A 12,050-nucleotide genomic window follows, 5' to 3' on the forward strand; every position below is an offset into this window, starting at 1 on the left:
CAATGCTATAGCCACTGACTATATATGGCTAATTAAAGTGAAATGAAATTAAAAATTCAACTAATTCCTCAGAGACAATAGGTGCTTTTTCTCAGCCGAGCCCCACAGGGGAGCTTTGTGCCCCACCAAGGGATTAAACCCAAGACCCCTGCGGTGGAAGCACAGAGTCTTAACCACTGGACGACGAGGGAAGTCCCTAAGCACATTTCAAGTATTCAGCTGCTTCATGTGGGCCATGGCTAAAATACCCGAAACGCAAGCAGACGTGGAATGTTTCCATTGACTCAGAAAGTTCTCCTAGACCATGCTGACTTAGAGGAATCTTGACTGTTTTAGAAAGAACTAGCGTTTTCCTTCCTCTGTTTCTGTCTGATCAGCCTACAAACACATCAGCAGTCAAAGCAATAGCAGATGCCACAGGCTAAGTGCTGTGAGCCTTACCTCCTGTAATTGTTGCAGTAACCCTGGGAACTGGGTTTTATTATCAGCACTAGTTTAGAGATGAGTATACTGAGAATTAGAAAGGTTAAGTAGCCAAAATATTCAAAGTCACACAGCTTACAACCAGCAAAGCTGAGAGTTGAACCCAGTTCCACCCAATCCACAGTCCATGGATCGCACTGCCCGTACAAACCTAGCAAACAGATTCCTCCCAGGCTGAAAAAATTCATGGCAATAAACTGCTTGTCTCCCTCAGAGCTGACTTTTACTGAAAACTGGGAGTGGGGAGTGGGAATTCAGAATCTACCTAAATCTGCTCCTGATTTTGTCCCTGGGTGCAGAGATGCAAAGTAACTCCTTGTCAGAGGCTGAAGGATGTTCCCTGTGGTCCCACGTTAAAAATATTCTTGTTTTAAATTGGAGGATAATTGCTTTCCAATGTTGTGTTGGTTTCTGCTGTATAATAAAGCAAGTTGTATCCCCTCCTTCTGGAGCCTCCCTCCCATCCATCCCCATCACACTCCTCTGGGTCATCACTCCCTGTGCCATCCAGCAGCTTCCATTAGCTGTCTCTCTTATGCATGGTGGTGTATGTATGTTCATTCGACTCTCTTCTATCCTTCCCACCCTCTCCTTCCCCTGCTATGTCCTCAAGACCACCGTCTACTTCTGTATCTCTTTTCCTGCCAGGCTAATGGGTTCATCAGTACCATTTTTCTAGGTTCCGTAGATATGTGTTAACACATAACATTTGCTTTTCTCTTTCTAACTGACTTCACTCTGTATAACAGGCTCTAGTTTCATTCACCTCATGACAGTTCTCTCAAATAAAAGTATTCTTCCCCGGCTCATCACAGGGCTCTTACATAAGTTTGTGTTGACAAAACACTTCAAATATATTATTTAAACAAAAGTGTTAAAGGCTTTTATAAAAAAAAAAAAAAGCAAAGGATGATGATAAAAGCACCTCTCCCTGCAGATCCACACGAGACAAGCCTTGTGAGCCATTTAAGAGTCGTCTGGGTAATCGTACCCTGTAATCTTTGTAAACTGGCCTCATTCACTGAGAGATGCTGGATTCCTAGCTCTTTAGCCTCTGGCTTATCCTACGTATCCTGAATCATTTTCCCAGTCTGTTTACAAAAAGGAAGGATCTGGGCTGAGCATCAATCAGACCTAGTTTCAAACCCCAGCTCTGCTTTGTGTTTGCTGAGAAACCTTGGGAAATTGACATAACCTCTCTGGTCTCAGTTTTTGCCTCTGTAAAATAGGGAAGCTTTTAATATCTGCTGAGAGGAAGTGAAATAACTTCTGTGCTGTTACCTGGTACATTACCAACACTCAAACAGCACTAAACTCCTCTCTTCTCTGCTGATTCCCCACTTATGGTCACATGACATCCTAGGAACTGGAGTTTTAGCGCTGAGAGGGGCTGCGTGACATTTAGAACAGCCGTCTCCACAGACAATGCCTCTGTTTATTACCACGTAGGTAAACCATTGACTTGGGAAATATCTGTAATCAAGAACTACTCCTGGTGTGTTTTGGAGACATTTTTAAGAGAGTAAAACATAATGTTCCCTCTTAAAACTGCAGACCTCTCCAAGCAAGATGAGCAGAAGTGGCTTCAGCGTGGGCCACCAGAACACTGCGAGACAAAGCAAGGAGGGGATTCTGGGTAGCCCCATCCGAGCAGCCAGAGGGGCCACTTAGGGCCTTACACTCAGAGTTTGGGCCCTGGCCTCTGATTCATCCCAAATGACCATCAGCACCAGGTTGGGAACTGGGGGAATTTATGGAGCCAAGAGTCCCCAAAGCTGGGAACATAGAATGGAGAGCTGGATACGGCCTGCCTCCACCCCTGGGACCAAAAGTGAGATGGACCACAGAGGAAGCCACTTTGCCCAAAGTTGGGGAACAAACAGATGCCATCGAGTGAAATTGGGTGGGAGGGTTAGAAAGAGGCGGATGGTTAGAAAGCAGGAGGGCAGAAGGATGGAGATGAGGTGAGGCAGGTTGGGAGGTCTGGATTTTGATACAGTCAGTCCCATCTCAGCCACGACTTCCCTCCAGCTCAGAGGATGGTCAGCCTGTCCAGCCAAGATAACCTCTTCCTTGAACCTATCCAAGTTCAAGGGCAGAGAGCCAGGAAAGCTTCATGGTTAGAGTCAGGAATAAGCCTGGGTTTGAACCCCAACTCCTGCAACCCTGACTGTGAGACTTAGGTGAGTGGTTTAACCTCTCTGAGCCTCAGTTTCTGCATCTGATAATGAGTGCAAGGTGGTGATGAACATAGTGATGGGCATGAAGATTCTGATGGGACGAAGGTGGTGGTGATGAGATGGATGAGAATGATTTTGGCGATAATGAAAGTGATGATGTCAGCATTGGTGTTGATGCGCACACTTATGATGGCTGTGGTGACAGTGATGCTGACGCTGATAAGGAAATGTTGGGTGGTGATGTTGACAGTCGTGAGAATGATGGTGCTGATGGTGGTGATGATAAGTGAGGGTGATAGTAACAGCCTCCACTTCAGAATAAACATGAAGAGCAGGCTGGAAAACCAACTCAATGGACATGAATTCGAGCAAACTCTGGGAGATAGTGGAAGACAGGGAAGCCTGGTGTGCTATAGTCCATGGGGTCACAAAGAGTTGGACTTAGCAACTGAACAACAGCGACAGACTGCAATACTGTGACCTTGAGTGACTTAGCTTCTGTCTCACTTATGCCATCTGCACAGCAGTGACAAACATTCATACCGACCTCATCGGGTTGTCCCAAGCACTAAATCCACTAAGACATATGTTAAGTGCTTGACACACCAGTAAGTGCTTAATCAACACCAACAGTATTAATAGTTTTTGTCGCTGTGTTCCCCTTATTTTCAGAATCATTCCTGTGTATCCTGGGCTGGTACCATTAGCCTTGTGATCAGTGCTCTAGTTGCCGTTGGTGTGACTCACCACCGTGGCCCACAGGACTGGTTTTCTGACCAATCCCTCCTGCTTCCTGTATCTTCCACCATTAGGTTTCATGGATGCTAAGCTGTCCAGGGGTTCTGCGTGGGATTCTGCTAGGAGAGGGGCCTCCTGGCTTCCTAGATCAGGAAATCGGGGGCAGGGGAGGGAGGAACAAAGTCTCTGTCACAGACATCCTGAAACTATCTCCATACAACAGGTATGTGCCAGCTGGGGGTGTCAAGTCAACTAAGCTCACCTTCATGCTTGATCCTACGAAGCGGCAAACTGCGGACCCAAAGCTCGCTGGCTCCGTGGAGGGTCATGTCGGTGAACCCTGAGAGTTCTTCACGGACTCAGGGCTTTCAGACCTGGGTGCCCAGCCGGCCACTCCAGGTGTCGCGTCTTCTTCAACCTCTCCTGCCTTGCCTTTCAGAGACCCGGACGGCAAGTCACACAAACCGCTGCCTCTCGGCGTGGAGAACGACCGCGTCTTCAATGACCTGTGGGGGAAGGGCAACATGCCCGTCGTCCTCAACAACCCGTACTCAGAGAAGGAGCAGGTAAGTGGCGGTGTCAGCCTGGGGCCCACACTCCACGGTTCCCTGAATGTTCTTGGGAAGACAAGTGCCAAACCACCTTGGGGAGAAAACCAGCCATTGTGGCTGGAGAAATGGTGTGGGGGCCGAGCCAGCAGCCCTTACCCTGGACGGTGGCTTTGGGCTTTGATTTGGTGGCTTTTGTTTGCTAGCTTGCCAGTTTTCAAATTTTCATTGTTTCTACCAAGAAAGATATTCACATGATTCTGAATTTAAAAGGTAAAAAAGATAGGTGGTAAAAGCTTCTTCCCTCTTCCCTCATCCCAGCCACACAGCTTCACTCCCCAGAGGCAAGCAGTATTCATTATCCATCATTTTTGTGGTCCTTTTAGCAATGTTTTATGCATAGACAAACAAAGACATACATATTATTTTCATATGTTTTTACACAAATGAGAACACATCATACATACAGGCAAACCTCATGCTATTGCACTTCATTTTGTTACATGTATTATGTGTGTGTGTGTGTGTGTGTGCATGTGTGTGTATGAATTGAAGGTTTGTGGCAACCCTGCATTGAGCAAGTCTATTGGTGCCATTTTTCCAATTGCATTTTTTTAATTGGAGGCTAATTACTTTATAATATTGTGGTTTTGGCCATATATTCACATGAATCAGCCATGGGTGTACATGTGTTCCCCATCCTGACCCTCCCTCCCACCTCCCTCCCCATCCCATCCCTCAGGGTCATCCAAGTGCGCCAGCCCTGAGCACCCTGCCTCATGCATCGAACCTGGACTGGCGATCTATTTCACATATGATAACAACATGTTTCAATGCTGGTCACTCAAATCATCCCACCCTCGCCTTCTCCCACAGAGTCCAAAAGTCTGTTCTATACATCTGTGTCTCTTTTGCTGTCTCACATACAGGGTTATCGTCACCATCTTTCTAAATTCCATATATATGCGTTAGTATACTGTATTGGTATTTTTCTTTCTGACTTACTTCACTCTGTATAATAGGCTCCAGTTTCATCCACCTCATTAGAACTGATTCAAATGCATTCTTTTTAATGGCTGAGTGATATTGCATTGTACCACAGCTGTGGTATACGTACCTCAGCTTTCTTATCCATTCGTCTGCCGATGGACATCAGGTTGCTTCTATGCCCTGGTTTTTGTAAACAGTGCTGCGATAAACATTGGGGTACACGTGTCTCTTTCAATTCTGGTTTCCTCAATGTGTATGCCCAGCAGTGGGATTGCTGGGTCGTATGACAGTTCTATTTCCAGTTTTTTAAGGAATCTCCACACTGTTCTCCATAGTGGCTGTACTAGTCTGCATTCCCACCAACAGTGTAAGAGGGTTCCTTTTTCTCCACACCCTCTCCAGCATTTATTGCTTGTAGACTTTTTGATAGCAGCCATTCTGACTGGTGTGAGATGGTAACTCACTGTGGTTTTGATTGCATTATTTTTAAGCTAAAGTATGTGCATTTTTAGACAAAAGGTTATTACACAGCATACAGACTACAGTGTAGGAAGTGCAGAGTGGGCTTCCCAGGTGGCGCTAGCGGTAAAGAACCTGCCCGCCAATGCAGCAGATGTGAGAGATGCAGGTTTGATCCCTGGGTTGGGAAGATCCCCTGAAGGAGGGCATGACAACCTAGTCCAGTGTTCTTGCCTGGAGAATCTCACGGACAGAGGAGCCTGGTGGGTTACAGTCCATAGGGTCACAGAGAGTCGGATACTACTGAGGCGACTAAGATGCACACACGCATAGTACAGTGTAAAAATGCATGTAACTTTTATATTCACTGGAAAGCCAAAAAGCTCAAGTGACTCACTTTATTGTGATATTTGCTGGATTACTATCGGTCCAGAAGTGAACCTACAATATCTCCACCATATGCCTGTATTGCTTTGTACCTTGTTCTTTCAGGTATCAATGTATCTTGGAGACTAGTCCTAATTCGTAGCTGAAGAGTCCTGGTTCTTTTTTCATGGCTGCGTAATATTCCCTTTTATTTATTTATGAACCAGGCCTCCAGAATGAACATGTGGCCCATCACCAGTATTTTGCCAGGACATCTCTATAATGAATGACCTTGTGCAAATACCTCATTGGCAGATGGGTGAGCTTATCGAAAGAATAAATTCCTAGAAGCAGTTGTTGAGTCAAAGGTCATATACAGTTGTGACTTGGGCAGAAATGGCCAGATTGCTCACCACAGAGGTTGTACCATTCCTATCTGCTAAGTAGGAGAATGACTATTTCACCATAGCCTTCCCAGCTTGGAGTGTTAGCAGACTTTGCCAATTTGCTGAGGAGTATTTTAACAGCAGAGTCAATATGGTTTCCTGAGAGTGTCTAGATCTGGCTAGAGATTAGCAAAGCCTGTTTCTCACCTGCCCAGGCAGGTAACAGAGCAACGCTGGTGAAGCATGTGAATTTCCCACCCCTCCCCTGCACTGCAGCAGAGTACTATTGGAATGGCCGTCTTCTTCCTTCCCTCCACCCACCTCCAGCCTTGGATGGCACAGGCCAGGTTGCCAAGCTCTTTCTTTCAGTGCTTAGTCCTGAGACAGCACTTTTCACCACCAACCCATGTAAGCAGTGACTCACAGCCTCTGTGTGTAGCTTCATGGGGGAGGATGGGACACTCCAGAGCGTCAGTGGAACTTGCTTTCCTTAGCTGCCAGGGGTTGGCCAGGAAAAGAAGGACATCAGGGATCCCATAGTAGGTCAGAGTGGCCAAGCACTCTGACTCCTGCAGTGACACCTGGGAATGTTTGGTGGACAAGGCACAATTTCAGTTCTCTATTATGCTGTCCTCAAAAACCCAGGCCATATTGTGAGTGTGAGGACTATTGTTATCTGTCGATGATTAAGTGAACAAATAGAGCTTGAGTTTTCTTCATATTTTCTCAATTGAAAATAAAGGGTGTTGCCATAATGCAACCCCTCCCAAGACAAAGAAGGGCAGAGAGAGGCAGATTCCGGCGAGACCCAGGCTGTAGACTTGATTTGTTAGGCTTGCACTATATTGTCCTATAGACAACTTATATTTATACTTTGAATTTATTGCCAGTGTTTCAGTTTTTTATGTAACTATCATATTTGCAACTTCTCTTACAAATATGGACAATCTGACCACATTGAGCCTTTGTTCTTATGGGGAAATAGTCTGCCCAGACTGACTAACTGCTCCTCCCACTATGCAGGGCGTGGGCTCTCCAATTTGCCACAACCCCCACCTCTCCTTAGCGTGCCCCTCTCATTACCACCAACTGTTCGTTATCGTTTATCATAACATTAGCACTGTTGGTTTTCTTATAATAGGTGGGATAAGTGGTAGGTAGGTATGGACCAAGCAATTCACACATTTCAGGGAAGATGAGAAAGATTTCATGGTTTGTAAGAATAAAGAATATTCTTATGTGTTTGCTATGCAACCAAGTGTTCTGTCTCAAGATTACCCAGCTGGCTTTACTGATTTGCCTTACCTACCTGCTCTAGGTATCAGAGTTTGTAATCGCTGGCCTGCAGTAACTCCTGAGATCTGAGGTATAGGAAGAAGCAGAGGAGGCCTTGACCCCACCAGAAAGACCCTTAATGTCCTGCTGAAATCTGAGCCATTGCAGTCTGATGACTCTTTCCTTTCACCTTGGTCAGACAGTGACCAGTTAAAAAACATAACCTTGAACTTCAAGCCTGAGTAGTAGGGCTCAATACTGAGGACAGGACAGGGGGTTTAATAGGCCCAGGGACTTTTGTGGGGCATCATGATGAAATGATCAGTGTCTTAGTCTATCTGTGCTGCTATAACAGAATACCATAGACTGGGTGGCTTATTAACAACAGAAATATATTTGTCACTGTTCTGGAGGCTGGCACTGGTAGATTCTACATTCGGTGCAGGCCTGCTTCCTATGACTGTGCCCTCACGTGGCAGAAGAGCAAAGGATCTCTCTGGGTCTCTTTTATAAGGGCACTAATCCCATTCATGAGCACTCCACCCTCATCACTTCATCCTCTCCCAAAGGCCCCACCTCCACATACCATCACATAAAGGTTAGGTTTCAGCAGATGAATTTGGTGGAGGAGGGGCATAAACATTCAGTCCATAGCAATTAGGGGGAGGTGCTGAGAACTTGCCTTAAGGCTGCCTCTAAAATGGAAACTCATTTCTGTGGAGGAGAAAGGGTGCTGGAGAAAGGGGGAAAAGATAGTCTTCCTGAGGTTAAGACGGCCAAACAGTTTTAGACATGGGAGCTCCTGGAATTGTGACGTGCAGACCAGCAGTGCTTGGACTTACTCCTTGAATGTTATCAAGTCCTTGCTGTTAGTCTGTGACCCAAAATAAGCTTCGAAATCACTGGCCTGTGAGATTATCCAGGCTCTACTGTCTGAGACTCAATTTTCCAAATGCCTCTCAGAAATAGAGCTAAAAGGAAGCAGAGACCCAAGTGCTCAGTTATATTGAAGTCCCAGAGCTAAGCAAACAGCTCGGCTACCTCCTGCTAGACACCTCCACAGCCATAGGGCTCAGAAACATTTCCCAGGTGAAGCAAATTAATAGGAAACCCAGTGATTTTCTTTCTGGCCTGAAAGACCAGCTCCTATGTTCAGCCTCTTCTCTATCTGCCCAAAGCCACTTTACCTGCAGCGCCTGGAATCGGCTCTCTTCTGTCCAGTTGTAACCCACATTTGCTGCTTTTTAGACATCCAGGGAGCGGGGAGCATTGTTAATAACACCAAGAGAGGCCCAGCTACTACCTGCCAATAGGAGCTGGTGGAGGAGCAGCTGGTCTGCATTTTCCCGGCAAAGACTTGGCAAAAGGCAACAGAGCCCAGGTGAAGTGGGAGAGATGCAGGCTAGACAGGAAAAAGGACCTCCTGACTCCGACAACTGTTAGGTCCCTGAAGGAATATTATGGTCTGCCCCATTCTCCCTGATACTCTCGTTTGGCCAAATTCAACAGGAATTCTGCCGTAGAAGCACCTTCTCTTAAGTTAGCCTCAGAAATCTGAGATGCACACCTATACCTAGTGGTCATTTCTCTTGTTGGGTCAGCAGTGGGTAGAGCCAGTGAGACCCAAATCCCTGGTCACTAGAACATAGCGTACGAATGACTTGGGGATGCTTATCTTTAACATCCCCTGACAAGTTGTATCTGGTCTGCACTGGTGGATAGAATGAATCCGTTCACCCATCACACAGATACCTAGTCACTCAATACTGCCACACACGCAACTCTGGGGTAGAAGCATAAGCGAGCAAACTTGGCCCTCCCTGCCCTCAAGACCTTCATGCATGCATGTGGGAAGAGAACACACATGGACAGTGCAATTAATCCTAAAATAGAGAGGGGCACAATACACTATGGGGCCATAGATACCTCGGCAGGCATAAGAAAAGATTTACCAGAAGAGGTGACCTTTTGATCTGGGTTTTGAAGATCGTGTAGGAGTTTGCCTAGAAGAAAGTTGGGGAAAGCATTATAGTTTTAAAAGAAACCTCCAGGGCTGACAAATTATGTTTCTTTTTCTTACTAAGGATTGTTATTTGATTGCTGAGGTTGTCTCTGATGCTAATTCCACCTGAGCCACTTTGAGTTTTGACACCATTCTCAAAGCCCCATACATAATAACCCTCCTAAGTGGAAACGTTCCCCTGGATTAGTAAGAAAGTGCTATTTGTTCATTCTTCCCACAAAACCTTAGGATTTGATTCAAGCCCTTCTCTGCTTCCTTTCTTATTAAGCACCTTTTTCTCTTGCCTGCCTGATTTGCTTCCCTAAGGGGTAGGAGTGGAACTGTGTCATGCTTGGAGGTAGAATGTCTATTTTCATATACAAATTAAGTATCCTTCCAACCCTTAGTGAGTGTGAGAGGTCTTGGGTCTGGGGGAAGTGGCATTTCCATTTGGGTTCTTCTTTCTTACTTAGCCCACTGCCCCTCTCTCCAGCCTCTTGCTGACAAAGGCAGCCAGATAGTCAGAGAGTTGATTTTCATTTCAAAATCTCCCTGCCCACCCCATCCCCACCACCTCATCAGCAACCTGGCATTTCCTCACCCCTGGGGACATAGGGCTTGTTGCCTTTCAAAATGTCAAAATCTGTTGAGAAGCTTTTCCCTCCTTCCAGGGAAGTGTCGTCCTCCCCGACTAGCCTCTCTGCAGAGCTCCAAATGATAAGGCATAAAGGGGAGTGCTTATGGGTTCCCAATCTTCAGAGGGTCAGAGGTGTCTAGAGCCCCTCTCTTCAGGAGCAAGCACCCCAAGCGGCCAGTACTGCTGGCTTTGCTGAAGACCGAAAGCAGGCAGCCAGACCCCTCCAAGCTGTGTCTAGATGAAGGCAAACCAGCCCAACCCTCTGCTTCTCAGCAACAGCCCAGCATGCTTCAGGGAAGCTTTCTAAGTCAGCCCTGACTCACTGCACGCTAATGATGTCAGGATAAAAATAACAATAACGCTGACAACAATACCACCTTGTGGGGGTGCGGCCGTTCTATTCCCTGGGCTCACCCACAGCACTGGGGTCACGATCTCAGCTCAGGGGTCAACCCAGGTTTGGTCTCCTCCTCCCGGTGACCTTAGTCAAACAGCTGATTAGCATCCACACTGAAGCTCATAGTGGATAATAGGCTCGTGGAGTTGTGAGGAAGAAGAAATAAGATACCATACAAAATGATTACATCTGCTATTCATGATAAGAAATAATATGTGTTGAGCAATGGCAGACATTGTGTCAAGCAGTTTAGATCCACAATCTCATTTAATCTCCAACCCAACCCAATGGAGTTGGGTTACTGCTGTTGGGCTACTTCCTGTTACTGCTCCCATTTTACAGATGAATAAACTGAGAGTTTAATAGCTCGAGGAAGGTCACTTGACTTGTAAGTGGGCAAGATGGGACTTGAACCCAGGTCATAGAGCCCTACAGCCCACTCTCAACTCTACAAGGCCTTGCACAGAATAAGTGCTCCATAAAAAGTTCATTATTGTTATTTGACTAATTATCATATTGCTGATCTAGGCATCATACTGTGTATTTAGGTAAAGGAGTATTGCCAATGGTTATATTGCTCATGTGAGGCTGAAGGTGACACCCTTATGGCCCAGAAAGGGAAGGTGACGACCCACAGAGTCTTGGTGGCAAAGGCACACCTCTTTGCCTTTACGGCGACATCGTCATCCTTGTCAATCATTCAGGTCAATGTAGCATTCAGTCTTTATCTTCTGGGGCCAGACTCTAGGAATATGCAGAGGAGGGAGGCAGTAAAGACCTGGATGGGGGGAAAAATGGAAACTTCGAGGGACTGGAGTCCATGCCCAGCTCTGTGGCCTGTCAGTTATTAATTTAGGGACAGTCACTTTACATCTCAGGGCCTCCATTTCCTCATCTGAAAAATGGGTTACCATGAGGAATCCAGGAACCAGTGGGTACGCAGTGGCCTAGCCTAGAGGAGGCACACAATAGGCATTTAATAAATGTCACTCAAAATGAAATTGAAATCACAGCCCTTGAGTTCAGAACCTAGACATTAGTTCAGAACTGAAACATACATATTTGTCTCAGTGTCCAGAAACTCCCACTCTCTAGACAAGCTCCAGACACAGACACATACACAGTAGTCGGCACACTGTGATTTTGGGGGTTCTGTAGAGTCATACGCAGACATGCCACACAGGGTGCCCCCTGCCTGGCTCCAGCAGATTCCGTCAGCCGCATTTACGTTGACTCCTTGGGGGCGCCTGCTCACTACTCCCTGCGCTAAGCCTGTCTCTAAGTACTTGAGAGACCTCCTCTATTTTGAACCTCATTGCTCTCTGTGAGAGTGTCCCAATCCCTACTAGAAGCTGTGATTAAGCCCTTTTCTGCCCCCAACTGTATCTGGCCAGGTATCCTTGGCCTTGATCTGGCTCATGGCTGAAGTGAGACACTCAGGTCAGATTTTCCAAAAAGCATGTTCCACCCCTTCCTCCACCTGTTTGAGGGTTCATGGAGCACCCTCCAATAGGCACAAAGGGATGCTTTCCAGGAATTTATATTGAGCAAAGCCCCTCAGTTCCCACTGGCACAGAACCCCAGCCTTG

General features: G+C 46.4%; 1 protein-coding gene across 1 annotated transcript in view; it reads left to right on the forward strand.

The window, feature by feature from the left end:
* NOS1 (nitric oxide synthase 1) overlaps positions 1-12,050 on the forward strand; it is an 87,455-nt gene that overhangs the window by 10,833 nt on the left and 64,572 nt on the right. Inside the window, exon 2 of the mRNA XM_068989618.1 lies at positions 3,841-3,967. Within this exon, the coding sequence (XP_068845719.1) occupies positions 3,841-3,967 (127 nt within the window). The remainder of the gene's footprint in view (positions 1-3,840; positions 3,968-12,050) is intronic.

Source organism: Capricornis sumatraensis, chromosome 17 (assembly GCF_032405125.1).
Source record: "Capricornis sumatraensis isolate serow.1 chromosome 17, serow.2, whole genome shotgun sequence".
NCBI classification, from domain to species: Eukaryota; Metazoa; Chordata; class Mammalia; order Artiodactyla; family Bovidae; genus Capricornis; species Capricornis sumatraensis.